Source organism: Rhamphochromis sp. 'chilingali' (assembly GCF_963969265.1).
Source record: "Rhamphochromis sp. 'chilingali' genome assembly, chromosome: 17".
NCBI classification, from domain to species: Eukaryota; Metazoa; Chordata; class Actinopteri; order Cichliformes; family Cichlidae; genus Rhamphochromis; species Rhamphochromis sp. 'chilingali'.
In genome coordinates, this window is record NC_137944.1 from 25,740,764 (window position 1) to 25,763,499 (window position 22,736).

Sequence of the window (22,736 nt, forward strand, 5' to 3'; positions counted from 1 at the left end):
ATGACAATAAAGTCTATTCTATTCTATATAGTCACAGAGCACTTGAGCTAATACAAAAGTTGCCTGAATGACTCAGATTTTGTTCAGATTACTGTTACCCTGTCCAAATGCCAGAATACAAAGACCACTTAGTGCTTTACTTGCTTTTAAAATATTACAATCTTTTTGAGGACCTATGAAGTCACAATAAGATTCTTATTAATAATTTAAGTAACTTATATTTGGCAGTATAGCTCTCTTTATGTGCAACAGAAGAAAAGCTAGAGCCAGAGATGCAAAGAACAAAGCTGATACCACAGCTAACAACAGATCTAATATTTATTGAGCTGTACACAGAATGGAAAGAAAAAACTGGGGCAGGGGTGGTTTGCAAAGCAGCTTACAGATGATTATGCTCAATACATTGAATCCATTATATAGCTGTTGTGATGAGCCTGATGATAATTTGTTGTAATGTTAAAATAAAGGGTGCCATGCTGGAGGCGTTACTTCTAAAAAGTGAATTTGTACGCAATATAAAAGTGTCCTATCATGATACTGATGATATATATAATCTGCATTTATGTTGCTAGTGCACAAATCCAGACTGCTAGAAAGTTGTTACAGCTAAAGGTGGGAAAAAACCCCAACTTGAGGCAAAACCACCAGTACAAAGAGGAGACATGGCGGCTGAAGTGAAACCAAAAAGTAATCAACCGAGCATCTCACTAGTTAGACTCTACATGACAGGAGGACCAAGTGGTGGATGGAAATTAGTGATGCAGTTACATGGCTTTAATCAACTGCTTAAAAGGTCTGAGCCAAGATATAACATCTCAGGTGGAAGATATTAATCAATTCAAGTTCTATTATTTGATAGTAATGTGCAGGCTCTATAAAAGTTTCAAGGTTACATCACTTTACTTGTTAATATTATTGTTATTATTACTTACTTAAATGTTTGACATTTGGAAAACACTGACTAAGCTGCTTTTGGGTTTGCATTTGATGTATTGCACTATAATGCTGCTGCACCTTGTGGTAATGGATTCACACTGTGAATTAGGCAGTCTGTCATCAGTGACACTAGTTCATTGGAAAAGAAGGAAAAGGAAAAAGGTCGCTCATGTTGTTTGCACCAATAAGTAAATGCTCCTGCCTGCAAGCTGCAATGTCTGACTGGATGTTATTTAGTATTTGTTTTTCCTTATATCAACCGAAAAATAATTATTGGAGATTTTCTTGAAATGTTGTGATATCATTTTGCTATACCAACCACCTGTAATTAAAATAATTAAAATCTTTAATTTGTGATTTAATCCCTACATTAGGAATCATTGGAGTGAGTTACCTATTCTAAAGCAAGATGAACCATGCCTTAAATAGCCTTAAAATAGTACGCGTGCTGTGATACGTCACCGTTAACTACCTCTGCTACTTTTATGATTTAAATTTTGTTTAAGCAAAGCTTTTAATATATAACTATATATGAACTATTCCTCTCCCACATGCCTCTTTTCTTACTTGTGTTTTTTGATACCTGTACTCAAAGTGTGAGGCAGTCTACTGATTGTTTAAGGATCACTCTACACTTGGTTAACACACTGACCGACTCTTTGTGTGACATCTTTAACCAGCTTTCTTCGTTTTCTAATAGGACAAAAGGCAAGTTGCTCTAAAATATGCCACATTAACTAACAAGGCTTACTTATAGATGGATGGACTACAAACGCCGATCAGGTGTAATATTATGAGGCTAATATTCTGTTGGTCTCCTTTTCGGTGCCAAAACGGCCCGGACCCACTGAGGCACGGACTCCACTTGACCACTTGAAGCTGTGCTGTGAAATCTGGTACCAAATTGTCACCAACAGATCCTTTAAGTCTTGTGAGTTCCGAGGTGGGGCCTCCATGGATCAGACTTGTTTGTCCAGCACATCCCACAGATGCTGAGCGTATGAACCACGTGCATCGGTGAGCCTTGGCCACCCGTGACACTATCACTGGTTCGCCACTCTTTCTGACTTCGACCACCTTCGGTAGATTCTAACCACTGCAGACTGGGAACACCCTACAAGAGCTGCAGTGTTGGAGATGCTCTGAAACAGCCATCTAGGCACCACAGTTTAGTCCTTATTAAACTCACTCAAATCCTTACAATTGTCCATTTCTCTTACTTTAAACACATCAATATTGAGGACAAAACGTTCACTTGCTCCCTAATATATCCCACCCATTAACAGGTGCCATGATGAAGAGATAATCAGTGTTGTTCACCTGTCAGCGGTCATTATGTTATGTTGTGTATTACTACTTTAAAGAAAAATGTCAAACATGACACAGCTATAGTCCTGCTGTTTGATTCCTGATTAAAGAACAGAGCCCCGTGAAGCCCCATTTAAACCATACAAAGATCATACATGAGCGGCCCATGTTTTAAACAAAGCCGAATTGAGATGCGTGGCACGATGCATTGCTCCCTCTCACTGCTTCTTTATTCTCTCCTCCCAGCTCACTCCTTCCCCTTCCCCTCCTCACCCTGACTAAATTCATGACTGGTGTGCAACCACTCTGGAGGAGAAATGAATTATACATCCTCTGCTAAGAGCATCTGAACAATGGTACAAGTACACTAAATGGATGGACGGGTGAGAAGATGGTGAGAGGAGTTAGGCAAAGGGGGAGGACCACAGCAAACAGAAAGGACAGCCGCACTGGCCTGTCATCGTTTCTGTGGAAGAAGGGTGAGTGGATAGAGGGCTAAAAGATAGATTTTCTTTTCTCTCTCTCTTTTTTTTAAAATAGCAACAGTTGCTATAAATAGCACCATTACATTCTTCCCTCTCTCCTCGCTGACATGCGCCGTGAAAGCTTTGCGAGGGAAGAGAGATAGATGAGGGAGGATATCCGCCTCCATTCTCCCACTCCGTTCTTTTTCTATCAATGGAACTCGGTGTTGGGAAATGAGGAGAGAAAATGAATGGAGCACACTTACGTAGAATTGTTACCGAAAACTGCCATCGCTTCAAAGCCAAATGCATTTCTATTAGAGGAGGATAAAGTAAGAATTAGATTAGTCTTACGTAACTCTGGTTCTCTTAATTACTGTACATGACTTTTAAACGAGCAGCCATTATCAATTGAATCTGAAAAGGACCAACCAGCAGGAATCTGTTTGTATGCCTGCCATGAAAAATTGTAGGCACACTGAATAAACTGACTGCTATAATAAAAATTTTAAGGGTTTTGGACTTGACAAGTTCATGCCAACAAAAAAATATATACAGTGATTCAGATCATCAAACAAAGATTAGATAGAGATAACCTGATAAGCACAAAATGCACTGATTTCATATTTTAAGGGAAAGAACATTCAAACTCTTCTGGCCCTATGTGAGAAAGTAATTGCTCACTAAACCTAATAACTGCTTGTGTACAGTTGGCAACTGCAATCGAGCGCTGGCAATGAGTCTTTCACATCACTGTGGAGCAACCTTGGCCCACTCTTCCTTGCAGAACTGTTTTAATTTAGCCACATTGGAGGGTTTATGAGCATGAACAGCCCATTTAAGGTCATGCCAAAGCATCCCAATCAGAGGTCCTTGACTTTGACTGGGCTGCTTTGAGCCATTCGAGTGGACTTGCTGGTGTGTTTTTGGATCATTGTCCAAGCACTTGAGCTTCAGAGCACAAACTCATGGCTGAACAGTCTCCTTTAGGATTTTCTGGTGAAAGCAAAATTCATGGTTCCATTAAATTTGGCAAGTCATCCAGGCCATCCAGGTATCACACTACCACCACCATGTTTGACTGTTGATATGATGTTCTCTTTATGAAATGTTGTTGTGGTTTTACAACAGATCTAATGGGACTCAAAACCTTCAAAAAGCTAAACTTTTTCTCATCATTTCACAAAATGTTGTGGATATTCAAGATGTTTTTGTGACACAGGACTTAGTATCCTTTTTGGTCACCAGTGGTTTTCTTATTGGAACTCTCCCATTTGGGCCCAGTCATTTTATTTTTGTTGAATACTGAACACTGACTTTGTGAGGCCTGCAGTTCTTTAGATGTTGTTCTGGGGACTTTTGTGACCTCCTGGATTAATCATCAGTGCAGTCTTGGAGTCATTATATTCCTGAGAAGGTTTACAAATGGCTTAGAAATGTCTTTGCAATCACTTCCTCACTGATGTATGTCAATGATTTTGTGTCACTTCACACTTTTGAGATCGTTTACCCTGCTTCACTTTGTCAGACAGCTTCTATTTAAGTGATTTCTTGATTCATCAGGTCTGCCAGTAATCCGGCCAAGGCGTGGCTAGCATATGCATATGGAGTTTTGCATGCATTTTCTTTCCTTAACATTTATTTAGTCTAGAAGGCTTTTCGGGGCTGTTTGCAGAGAAGCCCAGTCATGTCATATTTGACCAGAAATAATCAGGATCTTTGTATTCTCAGACTGTGCACTCCTGAAGAGACAGGCAGCTGTGTCTTATCTTTGCCAGAAACTGAAGTCCAACTTCAGTGACCGCAGGGTAACCCCTCTCAGGCAGAAGTTCACAGACGTTGAAAAACTGGGATTCATAATTGAAAGAAACGACAACTGCAACAGCTGCAGCTTTTGTTCCATTTTAAATTTGGATCTACTGTTTTCAGTGTAATAGCAAAAAAAAAAAAAAGAAAGTCAAACAGTCTTTTTAAGTTTAATAAGTGTTTTACATCAATGTGGAGTCCTGTTCACATCCCCTCATACTTAAAAAAAAAAAAAAAAGCATCTTGGTGACACTGCTGATACATTGGCCATGAATTGGCTCCTCTGCAGCACTATAGTGTTAAAGGTGCAACAAGCCGAATTTAGAACTACTCAATATTGCATCAGAGTACCAGTGAACACTGAGATTTGACACACCTCTTGAAATCCTACAGTAGAGCGTCAGCGCTGCAGTCCATGACTTCAAAGTTAGGTGATGTAACAAGACAGTAACCCAGACCACACCAGTAAATCAACAAGAAGTCATTCAGAATTCCCAGCGCTTTCCTTAACATTACTGAGATCCCATGGCATGACCTAAATCAGGACATCCTACAAATATCAACGAACTGAAACAGTAATGTCAGGTCCAAAAATAGCTTCTTATTTGAGTAAAGTCCCTGAGGCTGCTATAAAATGTCTAATAGAAGTTTTTGCTGCTAGAGCTGGTACAAAGAGTTACTAGATTCACATATTAACTTTCCTTTTTCAGCATTGTGAGTTATTACTAGGTGTATTCAATAAAGATGGAAATGACTGAAGTTAGTGTTTTGTTAGCTCAAATAATGTTTGAATAGCCTACAAATATGAATAAGATAAAGATCAGAATATTTTTTTAACTTCTTGAAAATATGTTTTGTGTGTATAAAAACAGTTAAAGTAAGCACAGTGTGGAAAACCAGTTTAAATAAAAAGCACTCAAGAAATTTATTGATGGTTGCAAATGTCACCAACTGCAGTTTAATAGAGAGCATTGGAGATCTCATGGAAAATTAGATATATCTAATGGGTAAGTCTGAATGTATTTATTAAGTGAATATTTAATATTTTACTGCATTGGACAGTTATTGGGTAAGATTTTAATTGATTAGTGTGATGCTTAATAGATAGGGACATTGTCTGTAGCTGTAATACAATCTGAAATGGTGTAATATTACATACAGTACTTTGCAAAAGAGCAATAGTTATTCAGGCTTTTATCTTTCACATTTTTTCTTTGGATGTTGTCCCCTTTCACTCATTTTTAGTCAAATCCTTATACTGATCCATTTTCAGAGATATATTTTTGGTTTCTTAAGCCACTTAACTCTGACCATTCAAATATAAAAAGGGCACCGAACTCAAGGGACGTACCAGACAATTTAGAAAACAACCCATTTTGAATTATATCATCAGACACTTTGTTGCAAGAAGCCTAACGCAAAAACACAATTTGTTCCCATTTCTTTAGACGAATCTATGAAAACTTCCAAAGATGGCAAAATATAACAAAAATAATGCAAAAATAACCTTATTTTTGCACTTAACTGTGATTCCCAGGAAGCTATTGGCCCAAAACATGGCATATCCTGGCATGCTGTACAGTCTGCTGTAAAAATTTTAGGAAAATGGACAAGTGGAGGAAAAAATAAGAAGTGGCAGACCTTAAAAACTATCTACAGCAGATAAACCGTATCTCAAAGTCATGTCCTTAACAAATGGGTAAAAGGGTACAGCGAAGACCAGACAGAACCTGAGAGACACATGTGATGCATCATCAGTTCATCCATATACTATTCACTGAAGCTCAAAAAAAGTGGAAGGTTGGGAAAGGAAATGGCGAGAAAAGACCGAGATATGCCAAATTACACAAGAACTGGACTGAAAATCTGGGACAACACATCTTATGGACTCATTAACCCAACTTAGAAATTTGTGGTGTAGAGTCGACCATCATCGTCAGAGGTCAGGAGAGATGTACAATAATGACTCTCTACAGCCATCTGTAAAACATGCTGTTATGGTTTGGGGCTGGATTCCAGCCTGTGGTGTTGGGGATCTTTTCAAAACTGATAGAATAATGAACACAGAAAACTATTCAATTCAGTCTTACTTACAGTATAAAGCACCAAAACACAGCAACAGGCGCTTCAAGGCACTTTAAACTGTAAGGTAAAGACATTCCAGTAATACACAGAAACCCCAACAATCAGACGACCACTTATAATCAGTCACTTGGTGACAGTGGGAAGGGAAAAACTCCTTTTTAACAAGGGGCCGTCATCTTCTGCAGCTGGTTGGGAGTGAGGAGAGAAAGACAAAAAGACACATGTCTAAATACTGACTTCCATTAGAAACATTATGCTGTATTTCCATTTATGTTCGCACCATTCAGTAAAACACCGTATTCCCATTGTCCTACCAATTTATAAAAAAACGAGCGGTAGCTTAAGACTTGAACAGGACTGTATGTTGCATATTTACCCACTTAAACAACTGTGTAAATGGCATTCTTGTGCACTTAACGTTCAGACTCTTCCAGGGGTTTGGGTATTTTATGTTCAGAATTAAATTGGAGATATTTAAATATAAATGCAGTCCCCCAGCCCACTGCATCAGCTGTACAACGTGGTTGTAGCCTGACATTTATGGTTTTTCTTCATGCAAAAAAAGCTTTCAATAAATCTAATGACTGAATGACCAAGTGAATTCCTATAATTGAACACTTAACTGAGCTAACAGAGGGTGAGATGATTTAAATATGTACCGAGGCCGATGTGTTTCCCTATCTCCTCATAAAACTACACCCATGCAAGAAACCCAGTGGAAAGAAAAAGCACATTTCCAAGAGGGGAAATGGAAGAAGCCAGACAGCAAATTTCTGCACTAACTTTAGAGCCAGTGTTTCACAGCACGAGCTGGTTCAAAGTGAAACCAGTAGTGGGTCCATAATCAAAAGTGATGTTTGCTCTGTGTGGGCGCTCAGGCTCATAGTGATCTCTTTCTCTTTGGCTGACTCCCAGGGTGTAGCAGAATGAAATGTTTGTGAATAGAATCAACTGTTATGACCCAGAAACAAAGCCTAGAGAAAGAGGCCAGGGCGAGCCAGATGACTGGAGACTGTACAAACTGCTGCTTTGAGACCTTGAGTTTGTTTTTTTCCTGCTTCCAGAACTTTTAGTGAAACAAGTTAATATGTAATAAGCTAACAGTCATGTACACAGGACAGGAAGGACGTGGGTGCCTTCATTCCAGAGCAATTGCGCCAGCAGACACTCTAGGGGAATTTGAAGAGGTTTTCTGGCACCCAAACTAGCAGGATGTAGAGAACATGGCATTTCAGTCAACTGCGCAGCTGTGACTCTTTTTATATGTTAACGGTAGCTTAGAGCTGAATCAGAAATCAGTCTCTGTCACATGGCTGGAAACATGCAAAACTCTACATCTAAAATAACTAAGGCATTTGGGAGTAAATGTGCGGATTTGCACATATTTTCCAGGCACATCGTCAGTTGCCCCCATCTGTTATCTCTCTCCTGTTAGCTCCCACACGTTCATGTGTGCCCAGGCGAACACTGCATGCATTCAGAGTGATGTGCAGACGTTACACAACCCTGCATGTATATATGCAGACAAAGACGTACGCACAAGCTGTGAAGACACCTTCCAAACACTGTGTGCGTTTGTAATTCTCGCCCAGTCTGCTCGGAGAAAGTGAGCAAACCTAGCAAATCTACTTGTGGTGTCCATCCTCTGCTTTCCAAATTAGAAAAGAAAATGTGAGAAGAGTGTGTAAACGTGTGAGAGGAGTGTGTCTGCTCAGTTGTCTGCCCCCGAGGACCTTGGAAAGAGCATCTCCATCAGTCAGGGACAGCAGACAGTTATATCCTTGTTACATGCTAACTAAAGTACTAATTAGAATGTATCTGAAAACTAGAAGGCGACAGGAAATGAACCTCATGGCCTCCGGTATCGGATGTTCTGGACAGGAGCCTGTAGAATAAACTCGCTGCCCAGAGAGACAAAAGAAAGTTACATGTACGTGATCGCTTTACTTATTCTTTTGCAAAGCTCTTTAAGATTAAAAAGGATTTCAAAGGCTCTTCTATCAGAATTAAACAAGATCAAGATATTCTTTGAGTTTGACAACCATATGTACAATTTAAGCATTTTCTGCTCAGTAACAAAATTTAATTGGCAGTGTTTAATAAGAGACTGCAGCAAGTTTGTTAAAAGTATTTAAAGTGCCTTACAGAAGAGGTGCTGCTGCTTTGAGTAGAAGGAGAACACATGGTTATGTAAACCATTTGCTCTGTGGTATTTGACTTCAAGCTGTGCATAGTTTAGGTTTTTATGCTTCTGAACACTGAAAAAGTAGGGCACCCTTCTTTTACACTAACTGATCCATGAGTTATTAATACACCTACTGTTAAAGCCTTCCCCGGCTACATTAACATTCATGAGCTGCCTCTGCAATCTGGGACTCAGGTGAGCTCAGGTAACAGTCACAGAACATGACGTTCAGTGGGTCAGCTCTGTTGTTGTCATCACCAGATTTGAAGTCAAACATGCCCCTTTTCTGCACACTTGAAATTGAATCAGCTCACTTAAGTTTTTGTGGCAGAAGAAACAAAAAAACTAGTGGAGTGGTCTACAATATTTGAGGAGTCCAAATATAAATGCTCGCTTTAATTTTTATTTCACGAAAAGACAAAAATGTGATGATAAAGTCAAAACTGTGCCCATGCCACAAACAACTACCCACTATCTCTATCGGAAGATCAGCTCTTTCTGCAAGCATCATGACAATATGCTTAACTCTGTTACACAATAATGCACAACCCTGGACCCCGGTTGATGTTAATGCCGAGTGCATGCCGACCAACAACAAGCCGCCAGAGCCTGACCTTCAACAGGTAGCAAAATCAATGATCAGCAGTTAGACCTGCAGCATCCAAAAGGATCGCTGTGCGCACAAGATTTTTCTGTAAAATGCTGCGATGTGCTTTTGCCAACTTTTTGTCAGTTTGTTAATACTCCTGTGCCTTCATTAGAACAGAGATTTGTGCCAGTGTGTACACAGGTGGCCTAAGGCTCATATTGTTAAATCTCAAATATGCAACAGTGCATCAGAAGCAGAGTATTGCTAAAGTAATGCAAAAGTAATATGCCCCATGGTGCAATGCATTTTACATTTTACATACATACATGTTTGTTTTTCCCGTTTGTGAGCAGGTAGGTGCGCCAAGGATTAAGATCAGGCTGACTGTGCATGGAAACACGAGCGCGAAATGTTACATTTAGGTTCAGTGGCTTCAGTGATTCGGTTAAGCAGTAAAAAGTTATAATATGTAAGATTTCCACATTTATATGTCAGTGATTTTTTTTTTAGTTAGCAACAGTGCTGTCCCCAAGAAGCTATCAGGTTTTGGGCTCCTTTGATCACAAAATACTGTTTATACATTTTTCCGGAGATGACTCGAGAGGGTTTCAGGAGGAGGGCCGGTTACAGAAAAAAGTTGGTAAATCCTGCAATAAAGTCATTAAATTGGACACAGTAACCAGAGTGGAGAATGAGCTTCCAAGCTTAAATTGTAGCTACATATGTCCACATTTTATAAAAGAATATCAGAATATTCTGAAATGAAAAATTGAACATCCATGCAACAAAAACAAAACAAAAAAAAATATTTGGGGATTTCCCTAATAGCAATCAACATTTCATTAGTAACCTGTGGCTGTTTAATTAGACTGAAATGACACAATATGAAAACATCTTAAACAATTAGAGCACAATAATTAAGGATTTTTAAGATTGATGCAGATATTTTCATCCGTATATCCATTTTCTCCCACATATCCAATTCAGGATTGTGGTGGCGCTGGAACTTATCCCAGGGTAAAAGGCGTGGTAGACCCTGGACAGGTTGCCATTCTGTCGGCAGGCTAACTTAGACACACACAAAATCCACACAGAAAGGCACCAGCCAGGTGGTGGATTCAAATTCTTCTTGCTGTGAGGCAACAGTGCTAACGACTGTTCCACGGTGCTGCTCCAGTACTGATTTTATTTTTTCCCTTTCAGACACACGAAACATTGGTTAGTAAGGAGTTATTTAAGAGTTCTTACTGGGGAAAATATGACAATGGAGTTGAATTACTTGTTTACGCTCTAAACATTAACACTAATTACAGTTGCAGAGTGCCCTCTGTTGGACAAACTATGTAATATCAACACTCCTAACATGGTTGAAGGGTGTTTCTCATATCTATTCCTTATTTCTTAAATTTATCAGTCATTTTAATGCAAATATATCGAAAATATTGTCTTATTTTCTGGGGGAGCCCAGAGATCAATTAACAGATGTCCATAAGCAGCGGTGAGGTCAACAACTACGCTACTTCGTGATTTCATTTCAATATGCTTTTTGTTATTTTTGTGATCAAGAGAGCCCCATGCAGCTTAATTTATAAACTGTGCATTTAATACGTAGAAAGCAAAGAGAGAATCTCACTACTCTGAAATGATTAGATGGGATTTTAAACAGGATACTCAGACGACTAAGTCAGCCTTAAAAGAAGCTTTTTGGAATCGTTGCCATTAATTTTGCTCATGCACACTCATAAGGCTGTGGTTATGTTCATATGTCAGCTGCTGAGACAATGAGGATTGACTGCATGACTAACTATCAAAGTGAAACCATGTAATGAGTTAGCCAGCCAGCTAGACTCTACGGGCTCTTAATTCACCCTGACATCCCATCAAAAGTTAACTGCATTCAAACTTCATAGACTGCCCTCTACAACCCCAGGGCTCCATCAGCCATGGCTGCTTGGGACTGTGTCAAGCAGGCGCAGATGTGCTCAGCTTTGAATATTTCTTAGGTGCAGAGTATGAGGGAGGATAAAAAGAGAGAGAGAATGATGGATTGAGAGACGGTGGAAAAAAAAAAAAAGTTGGACGGTGACTTAAAGTAAAAATCCGAAAGACAGACACAATGAGTCAAGTGAGACAGAGCTGGAAAGAAAAAGACAGACCGAACTGACCCACTTTGCAAATACATATGAGCTAAATATAACTGCTTTTCACTTTGGCTTGCTGTGATGCTGCTTTATGCCTGTATTCCAGGCATAAAGCTATTAGCATGCTCTGCTTCAAAGGCAGACAGTAAAAGGGTGAAAAAATAGAGTGTCTTAATTTAGAACTGAGTAACAACTATTAATATTTAATGAAACTCAAACTTCCTCCATTTGCCCAAAACAACAGAAACTATTACATATTAATATCAAAAGTTTTTGACTCAAATCTCATCAGTTACCAGGTACGGTATACAAGACATGCTTTGAACCTTTCACTTGTTTTATTTGAAGAAGTTTGAAGCTGCTTTACCAATATAGCAATCCTAGACATCGTATATGTTTATATGTGTAATATATTTCAATATCAACTAGCTTTTACTGCCTTAAGATACACGTAATGCTTACAATGCAGAGTCATGATTCGGTATCACAGTGTCACTTCAAAAAGCAGAATTCATATAGAGACACAAACTGTTTACATTCTTCTGCTTTAAGGAGGGACCGGCTGATTAAACAGCCATCAGGCATGATGTGACCAATGCAATTTCTCCATTAGTTCCAGTCATATTCGATCAAGCCATGGTTGGTCAACCAACATGGTAATGAAAGAAACCCAAAACTACAGCTCTGTGTGGCCATATGTTAACTTGACAGAATGACTGTATGTAGGCCTCACGCCGCGCGGCACTCATACAGTTTACTATGCAGATATTAAAGACAACCCAAGAAACAAAACTAGATAGAAGATTTAAATACTGGAAAGGCGCACGAGAAAAAGTCTGTCCTTCTGATTCTATGGTACAACACCACCTCTACCCACCTTTGCCAAACACTTTGACAGCCTGATGTTCATATCCACTTCCCTGGAGCCTATCCCAGCTGGGCACAACCTGGACAGGTCGCCAGTCTGTCGCAGGGCTAACACATAGACAGGAGACAACCAGCCACACTCACATTCACTCCTGCTTTCACATCTATGGGCAATTTAGAGTTTCCAATTAACCTACTAACCCCACCAACTGCATGTCTTTGGACTGTGGGAGGAAGCCGTAGTACCCGGGAAGAACCCACGCAAACACAGGGAGAACATGCAAACTCCACACAGAGAGACCCCGGCCTGATGGTGGAATTGAACTCACGACTTTCTTGCTATGAGGCAACAGTGCTAACCACTGGATTTTAGTCCTTTAATTGATAATTATAGGATATTATATCTAACCTATTTTAAAAAAAACTATTTGAATTTCCCACTGTAAGGCACATCTAAAAGTGCTCCCCTGATGTTTTCAGCAATGAGCTCATTGTACCCCAGCACACTGCTGTTCTTCAACGGCCTGATTAAATTAGTAGTGATCTAATTAGCTCTGTTGCCACCCCCCTGAAAAACACTTCAACTGAATTACAATTAACATTTTGTCCATTTTTGGCCTTCACTGTGGAGTACTGCTGTAAGTGGAGGATGCGTTTCTGTTACCATCTGCCTTTGCTCATATAGTTTAACAGAGTACTTCTGAAAGTACAACTACTAGAAAAGTTGCATTTTAAAAATGTAATTTTACAGTTATCCATATTGTTATGGGCCATATTCACACACACTTCCTAACTGAACCAAAGCTCCTGTTTATTCCACCTTAAGAGAACTTTAAAGAATCAGCTTCACAGCACTAAAAACGCCACATAACGATTTTCTTCACCTGACAATGACTCTCCATCTGTGCCCACTATATCATCAGTGACACCCAAACTCTCAGATCAGCAGCTTCAATCAGTCAGCAGAATGGAGCGCAGATGACTTCATGGTCACCAGGGACTGAAGCTGACACAAAGCCAAGTTTTTGCACTTGACACACCGGGGTGCCAAATGTTCACAAAAAGCAGAAAGGGCATCCTTTTGGAAAGAGACGAGAAGTGCACAAAGGGCCGGGAGCGCTTTGCAAGGATGAAATAAGCAAAGAATGACTGGAACATTCAGCAAAATTTGTCTCCTCCCCTGGGCTTAATTTCCCTGATGGTCACACTTCATAAAGGTCGATAAAGTTACTGTATACAGTAAATTTTGTTCTGCCCTGTTTTGCGGTACGGACAAGAACCCATGCAATCAGCCAGGTATTTTTACAATGCATTTTTAAGAATGCCTTCACAGAGGTTAGACAGAAGCTATCTGCATAAAACAACATTATTGTCTTCATTAATTTGCATATTCATCACTTCTAAATGTGGAAAATTTACACTTTTTCTCCCTTTCATCGCTATAATTCTGAGAACAGAATTAGCATATGGCTCATGATTCAAGTTGATTGAGCTGTACCATGAAGCATCCCGAGGCTACAGATGAAACTTTAAATACAATGAGAGGGAAGTATTAATGCAGGTGTGATAGGAATAGATGAATAGAACAAAAACTACAATTTGTAATGGTGCTTTTAAATTAGAGAGCTGGTTAATGGTTACATCATTTTACATCATTTTTTTCAAATGATAAGGATGTAGTTTTGTAGAACGACTTTTATTATTCTTCAATCATCTGTACATACATTGTGTTAAACAATGTAGTTTGAAAAGTGACACTAGGCATGCAAATTTTTTTTTATGTATTTATTAAGTGCAATTAGGATATTTGTTTTGGATCTATGGTACTGATGTACCCTTTAAACTTCTAAAGCAAATCAAGTTGTTCCTGCAACAAGAAACAATATTAACACACATCCACATTTTCTTCATAAGATGCAGGCTTAATATCTTAACTAATATAGTATTTCTACCAAGTGAAAATAGGCTTATTTGTTATTAATATACTTAAATGAAAGATGCCAATTGTACCTTCTGATGTAAAGTGAGCCAAACAGTACCTAGTTAATGTCAAACCCATGCTATGGAAGTCACCAGAATCAATATTTTCAATTTATATACTGTAGGCACAGTATGCTGCTCATGTACAAATGCTGCAGTTCTTCCAGAACTACCAGGGGCATCATATGCCTCCAAGTGTTTTAGTCTGCTGAAGAAAAGAAGAGGAAAAAGAGGACACCCAGAAGCAGCTAGCACAGCTGCTCTGACTATATGATAAGAATAGCATAGTTGGGTATGGTACTTTGCGCTTCAGGTGGATAGCCAAGGGGTGATGCTCTCTGGCTTATTTCAGACCAAGCGAAAGAATACTTCCAATTTAGCAAAGCACCTAAAAGATCAGCATACAAAACTTAATAAAGAATTCAAGGTGAATGAATTTCAATTTAACATCAATTCAAAGTATTATCCTTCTTATGTTACCATTTTTTAGACAGATGGTCTTGTATTGTGAATTTCATTAAGTCCCTGTAGGCCAAATTGTGTGCAATGGTTTACATGAATTAGCATTAATATTGGATATGCAAAATATAATGTTGACATTTCAAATAAACAGTCTGTCACCAACATTTGGGTACATGGAATATTCACTTTGTAGGAATAGTTGCTGGTACTGGTACCAACTACTACATTCCGTGGTATCACAGCATCCCTAGGTCAGACGTTAGTGTCACTTTGGTTTTGTTGTGCACCTCTTGATTTTGTAACATGGTCAGGTGGAAGACATGAGTGTGTACAGGAGCTCAAAGATTCCCAGAGGACTGAGAGCAAGATGCTGCAATAGTCTTTAAACATGAGAAAAAAACTCTACAAGCACACCCAGTCACACCCATGCAACAACAGTAAGCCAAACTTTAGCCCACTTTCCCTACTAAATCAGTCTTTTTCTTTAGGTTGAATACGTCTACATATCTTGATTTGGCACACATTTTTAAACCAGATACCTTTCCGACATAACCCTCTGCATTTATGTCTCCCCCTGGTCTCAAACAAGTGGCTTTTAGATGTTAGCTGAATTTATCAACCACTACACTGCTGAGGTACTACCAAGAAATCAAAATAAGAAAAGGCATTAAGAAAACATACCATATTTTATTAGTTTAACATTAAAGTCATTGCCTTTTTTTCTGTGTTTTTTAATTGGTCCTTTTACTTGTACAGAACACGTTCTAGTAAAACTGAGGGAATATAAACTAGTGCTGCGGAAAAAGAAAGTGTCCAGACCAGACACACTTGGCCTTTCCTTCTCCTGGATTTCTTTCTCTCAAGCTGACAGTCAGAGACAGCAATGCAAGCTGAGCCAGCTAAAGCACTCAGACCAGGGACAGGTCCAATAGAATTGTAATGAATAACCCATTGACATTTGTTAGACAGACTCTTTCAGGTACTTGCCCTTTACATCAATCCATGGAAGTAGTGGAAATCTCTGCAAGTCTGTTAATGAGAAAGTCTCCTTTGTGCACGTTGCTTGAGGGCATGTTTGTGCCTACCAATACTTTAATTTTCTATTTTTAATTTTGCTTATCTCTTATGCTAAACTCCAGGCAGCAGGACTTTAGTATGGTACATCAAACATGGCTGTAGGCCTACCTAAAGGGGGACGATTGCACAACACTGCTCTCCCTCGACATTTGCTGCATCCGCTTCTGTCATCTTAATCCTATTCCTGCTGAGTAAGGTTTGAAAGATCCTCGTCCGATGTAGTAGCTCCTTATTAAATTGACTAAGATGTAATCCCATTCCACTGACTCAAATAAACATGTTTATTCTCCTAATTCTATTCCTGGGCTAGATCCGGGGGAAGGATTTGAAATGAGTTTTCTGAATGGGTGCACAGACAGGCAGAGCAGGGCAGGGCAGATCAAGGAGGCTGGATGTATAGAGGCAAATAGAAAGAAGGGAAATGAACAACCTCAGCCACAGGGGTAAACACTACTGCGACTAGACTTGGGGTCCAGCTCTTGCCGCTTTCTATATGTGTGTACATGCACACGTCCACATAATTCATGGTCCTGACACATGTTAGCCTTTTAGTAGCTTGCCTGGTTAAATTATAATGACGTTAGCACTGGAAAAATGTAGAGCCTCTGTCATGCTGATAATAACAATGAATGCTGGCGGCTGAATGATTAAGACGTTTACTATGTGGTGTTCTCACCCTGATTGCGCTACCGGATCGCTACCAGATATAATCAAATTTTGTAGGAGACACAGCTGCTATGCTGTCCTACAAAAATTAAAATCTACCCAAGATTATCTTAAAACTGAGTTATCTTATAAAACAGTTTCAGCATGGGCAAGTTGCAAGTGAGGGAATAAAACATCACCTAGCAGGTCTGAAGGGTTAATCAGATACACTGGAATGTTATCACAGCTACACTGACTTGCTGCTCTGAACAGATGCTTGCAAACAACAGATTTTAAAAAATGCTGTAACATAAATAAAACAAGCTAATCTACTTGAGCTTATTCGATTTAGTTGTGTTAGGGTATGTGGAAAATGTTAAGCAAGATTTAATTTGCTTAATAACCCTGTTATTGTTTTGGTTTGCAAGAGTCCTCCTGCATTGGCGACCGCCGGTACCAACACTTTCAGTTTGACACTATTCTATTTTTGGTCCCAACATGGCCTTAAGGCACCAATGTCTTCTATCAGAACTGCTGTTCAGAAGTGCTCACACCTTTCTGATGTGGGTGCGTGTGACCATTTCTGTAAAGTTCCCAAACCAACAGTCCAACATTAACACCCACGCATCTACTCCCTCGTGCTTCATACCCAAAGTGAGCCAGCATTTAAACTTCTCTCTTCGCGTCTCTTCTTTCATTTGAAACATAATTTCTGTCACATAAATAAATGAGTCAGACACTAATACACTATTATACTCATATTTTAACAGTACTGCGTCCCTTCCCTCCATACGATGGTTAGCCACACACTCAGTCATTGTACCAGTACATTTATGATACAACCTTTAGTCAGCAGAACGCTAAAATTAATTTCCCCCATTAAGTCATGACTTTGTTTACATAAGCTGTTATGAAGCAAGATCACTTGATGTCTCCATCTGTGCTAAGGGCCCCAGGTGAAATTATCTTAAGCTACGTCACTAAGGATCCTGTGTCAAGTTTCTGGAGTATAACCTCAGTGCCTATCAAATTAACTATGTGTCAGAATAGACATCCCAGAGATGCACTGATCAACCAGCCAGGTACCAGAATCTGACAATTTCCAGCAGTCTTGGCTTTGACCAGTGACCGGTCAGTTAGCCTCATGTATGTCAGATGAGATGGTTGTTTTCATGCAATAGCAAGCAAATAGTCATGCACATACTTACTGCCATGCTATAAGCAGCATGCATGACGGCTGTGGCCAGTACTCAGTCTGAGTGTAGAATACACAAAGTTTGCCAAAGTAAACCAAGGGGGAACCCTAAGTATGAAAATCTTCCTAAAATCAAACCTAAGCTGAACATGTCCAGTTTGAAGAAGCTAACAAAGCCAAAGTGGCTAAAGCTAAAGCTATTCAGACGCAAAGCTAGCCACCAGCTAGCAGCCTCAATATGAGCGAACGATCAAAGCGAAAAAGAGAAACGGGTGAATGTTTTGTTACCTAAGTTATTCTGCAAAATTGAGTAAGTACCTGTGATTAGTTTTGTTATATGACTGCGGCATGTGCTTATTTTCTTAAGGTAAAATATATCAGCAGGTAAAGGTTCATCTTCAGTTAATTACAGTATATGTAGCTCTTTCCAGTAGCACAGCACATTATATTTAGTTGCTTCACCGAGAGAAGATCCTAAAATTTTGCTAACAACATTTTGCATTGAGGAAATGTTGACTTTTGCTCGCATTCTGTTATGTCAGTTAAAGATCTATGAAAGAAAAATATGAATTGTTAAAAAGTTAAAACATCATCGGAAGATCACTCAGAAAAAAATTACTGGAAATTGGAATGGGACAAGAAAATTGCAATCAATACACATGTACATCAATCTCTAAGTTGTTCTGAGCAATCAACACACCCTCACTTACTCAGAATCTAATGTGTCAAAGAGTGTATCAGAAACATGACCATCTTCTTTCTCAGATTTCACTTTTTTCATCTAGACTAGACTTTTTTCTAGAATTTTTTATGCTAACAAAAAAAGCAGTGCTTGTACAAGAAAACAGTGGCTCCTAAACAGATCATTTAAAAGAAGCTATAATCAAATTTCACACCATTTAAAAGACCCTAATTAAACCTTCCTCTCGAGTGTAAAGTAAACTATTTGCCGGCTTATCATTAAAGAGCATTGCAAACATTTGTGCTTCCTTTGTTATTTTGTGTAAACTGAATCGGCTAAGCACAGCTAATCAAAAGTGCCTTTCAAAGTAAAGCTCAGTGGGGTCCTGGGGTGGCAGTCTCGAAAGCCCTCATTTCCCAAAGAGCTTTTTTGTCCTCTCATAGCTTATAAATTATTAAATATCTGACCTATATTCTCTGTCTTGGAAGGGTTGGTGGAGAACTGGAACAGAACACAGTGACACAGCAGAGTTGTTGTGATGTTTTTTTGTTTTTTCATCACATCTCAAATTAAAAGTGATGATGCTGCCGCAAGCTTTGTCCCACCCGCAGGGACAGTTTAGCAATAACTGCAGAGAAAATAATGGTTTTAATTAGATCTGATCTAAAATAAAAAATAAAAAAAAGAGAGGCATTTTTAGCCAACTGTGGCAAATTTAGAAGTAGAGATCAGTGAGCATAGGAAACCAAAACAGGAAGGAGAAATAACAAAAGCAGGACATATAATTTAATATACCTGCACTGTATGCAAACCTTACTTTTATTTTCTGTTTGATTGTTTAATACGGCGGTCCCCAACCCACGGTCCGTGAGTCGTTTGGTACCGGGCTGCAAGAGTTGAGGCTCGGGTATCAAATTGATGGTTTTCAAGGGGTTTTATCGGTTTTTATCGTTATTTTTTTTAAGCGTTTTTATCGTTAATTCGGTTTCCCTGGGTCTTTTCCTGTGTGTTATGAATCAATTTTATTTATTTTTTTGGTAGTGGTTTTGTTTTGTTGCATTTATCCGCGACACCTTAAAAGCAGGTCCGTGAAAATATTGTCAGACATAAACCGGTCCATGGCCAAAAAAGGTTGGGGATCGCTGGTTTAATTTATAAAATGCTCAAATAGAACCCTGACCAATATAACTTTTCTGTTTTAAAAATAACAAAACACAAAAAATCATGGAAAATCTCTTGTATTCAAAAAAAAAAAAAAAAGACAAATAGTCACTGATTAATTTTGCAACAATAAACTATTTCATTTGACAGGTGATTTGACTATAGAGAGCTTGGACTCAAAAAGGTTTAGTGCCCTTTGCTTAGCAAATATAACACAACAGCAAATAAAAACATACTATGTCATAAAAACATCTACAAAGTCTTACCGGTACTTAATTAAAAGTTTAGAATCACAAGGAGAAAACTGAGCTAAAAGCATCAAAATTAAAACTACTCAACTGCAAAAATACATCCTTGTGAGTGTTATTAAAAACAGGAAGTGGCGCTCGTTTATGTGTCCTTACAGATTAAACATTTAATCGTTAGTTATTATTCATCCCTGGCTCTGTTCCACAGCCTGTTTTTTGTCCTGTCTCCCTGCCCCTCACTCCACGGCCACACCTCTCTGGAGGTTTCTTCCTGTTAAAAGCCAAAAGCTTGCTCATGTGATTGTTGAGTGTGCCTCTCTCTTAATGTAGAAGTGAATATTGTTGTGATTTGGTGCGATATAAATGACACTGAACTGAATTCAATTATAATTATAGAGTTGAAGTGTGTGCCTCTGTGGTTACTCACATAAATATGTGGGATGATTAATCAAGTAATCTAAGCAAATCTGCACTCATGTTTTGATGTTGGACTGAATCTTTGCTTTACTGTCAGGTGCTGAACTATTTTACTTCTTTGGGCCTTGAAATAAAGTGTGAATTTAATTTTAGGATCATGCAATTCTAGATAACTGAAACATTACAAGACACTCTAACCAAACCCCGAAGCTGTAGCCCACTCAGGTATCACACACCCAAAGCCTCCTAAGTTCAATGTAAGATCCTTTTTCTATGTCTTTTATAATGTGAAAAATACAGCTGTCAGATGAAAGTAAACATTTCCCTCTTAAATTTAAGGAAAAAGTGAATCAGTAAGAGAATACCATATTACTTTCTTCTACTCCGAGTCACAGTATTTCTGTAGCATCAGTACATTTTACCTTCAGCATAAGGCTCCGCAGGATGTTTCTGACAGCTTTGGAAAAGTTTGTGCGAGCTTGGTTTGTGTGTGTGTGATTTTCTTTCAGATTGTGGCTGTTGCAGCTTCAGTGAATAGGGACGTGACTCATAATTCATCTCTGTGAGTGACACAAGTAAATGAATCGTGTTCGAATGCAAAGATTTATTCCATAGCTGCATGAACTGCTCAAGCCTTAAGTGGTGACATTTTGTTAGACTATCTCCTATAGAGGTGCCAATCCTGTAAGATGATTTTGGGAGCATTAAATCATTTCATGGGAAAAATGAAGTGATGTCATGACTTTTAGCTGTGGTGTGGCTGAGGACTGATGCTATTGCTCCTTGAAGAAATGGTTGAAACTGGACAACAGACAAACTACGCAGCTTTGGAACAAAGAGTGCATCTGCAGACAGCCTTGCTCTTACAGCTTTGAATGATGAATCTCAAGAGGTGCATGAATGAAACTATACAGGGGAATATTCTGGAAAGGTTGTATCTAAGATGCTTTGAAACAGATGACGTCTCTATACCTGTTGTTCAGCTATCTGCCCTATTAAGATGCAATATCATCGGAGCAGTAAAGACACAACTTCGTGGCTGCAACATTTCTCGACTGGGGGCCAAACACAGAGCTTGAGAATGTTTAAAGCGGCCTTGAACCTTACAATAGGTTTAACCAATGAGGGGAGAAGTATGATCAAAGGCTCTAGGGGCAAGCACAAATGCTTCACTAAAATCTTAAACAGGACCTTAACATTAGAGAAAATGAAGGGAACAGCAGTCAGACAGCATTTATCTCATCTCGCTGTTTAATCTGTGCTATCAATGCCACTACACATACATCCTGGACAAAACAAAAAAACCCGTATCCTCACTAAGATAACTTAAACCAAAGAAAACAAGAGAGACTGGTTCAGGTCAGACAATACACAGACATGGCTGTGCACACAAACGTCCCACATAAAAAACCTGATCTTGGCTATGCAAGCGCTTCGAAATGTCATACCAAACATACCTGCGTGGGGAAATACACAAACAAAGGACTGGAGAAGCCCTCTCAAGCGAGAGAGCTGGCTGCACTCAATGCGTTTAAAGCATGCCTCTGACATACCTCTCATTGGATTCTGGATCCACAGGATGCCTCCGATAAGGTGAGGAGACTGGCCGAGCATTGTGACTCACTGACTGCCACTTCCCTCACCTCAAACGTCCGGAGCGAGCACCTTAACTAACTGTGTATTGACACTCACGGGGAGAGGCAGGTGACCACCCCTGTCCACATGCCACACCACCTGCTGACAGGCGAGCAGCCTCTAAGAGACTGTTCTTGTGGAACAGGTTGAGCGCTCACACGGCGCGCTGTTGCATCACGAAAAAGACCCGTGAATAAATCCTAGCAGAGATGGGTTTATCTTAATGTTCTCTCATAAAAGTGATTCAGAATCCTCCAGAGAAAATGCCGAGGCGACCGTGTCAAAGGACTTCGGCGATCCTCGGTCGCAGACCTGTTAACCGGGGCTCCAATCGCAGAGCAACGTCGAGGCGCACAGGCTGCCACAATGTAAATACAGAAAGAGGCTGCGCGTTAACACGAGGCTTTATGGTGTGTGATCATGGATCAGCACTCTGAATACCAGCCGTACATTGATTCAATTGTACAGCGTAATAATAGGCTCGGGGAAGATGACCAAAACGGCGCATCTAACGCTGACAGAGCAGAGGCTACAACATCACCCAATCACAGCCTTTCACAGCTGACCTGACTGTGTCTTGGCTGAATCGTGTAAATCCTTTCATATGATAACTATACTATTGTATGCAATATTAGAAAGGACACAAAAAACCTGACACGCCGGTGTGGGCAGCGCATTGTGAGGCGCCTTACCTTCCACGGCCATGGTGCTACTCCACAGATTTGGGCATCACTCGCAAAGGGGAGCAGACGAAATGTAAAAGTCAACGCTCGCTCATTGTACCTTGTTTGGTGTGTTATCACCACTTTGCTGCGGGCAAGCCGGAGCGCACAGCTGCTGCCGCGCCTTAAAG

At 39.6% G+C, this 22,736-nt stretch overlaps 1 protein-coding gene across 2 annotated transcripts in view; it reads right to left on the bottom strand.

The window, feature by feature from the left end:
• Window positions 1–22,715, bottom strand: part of samd12 (sterile alpha motif domain containing 12) — a 127,868-nt gene extending 105,153 nt beyond the window's left edge. The window contains exon 1 of one of the 2 annotated variants that reach the window (XM_080862252.1): window positions 21,802–22,219. In XM_080862252.1, the coding sequence (XP_080718378.1) occupies window positions 21,802–21,862 (61 nt within the window). In that variant the 5' untranslated portion in view covers window positions 21,863–22,219. Of the gene's footprint in view, window positions 1–21,801; window positions 22,220–22,575 lie in introns of those variants that run through there. The other variant, XM_080862253.1, reaches the window with a different exon arrangement.
• Between the last annotated feature and the right edge of the window lie 21 nt (window positions 22,716–22,736).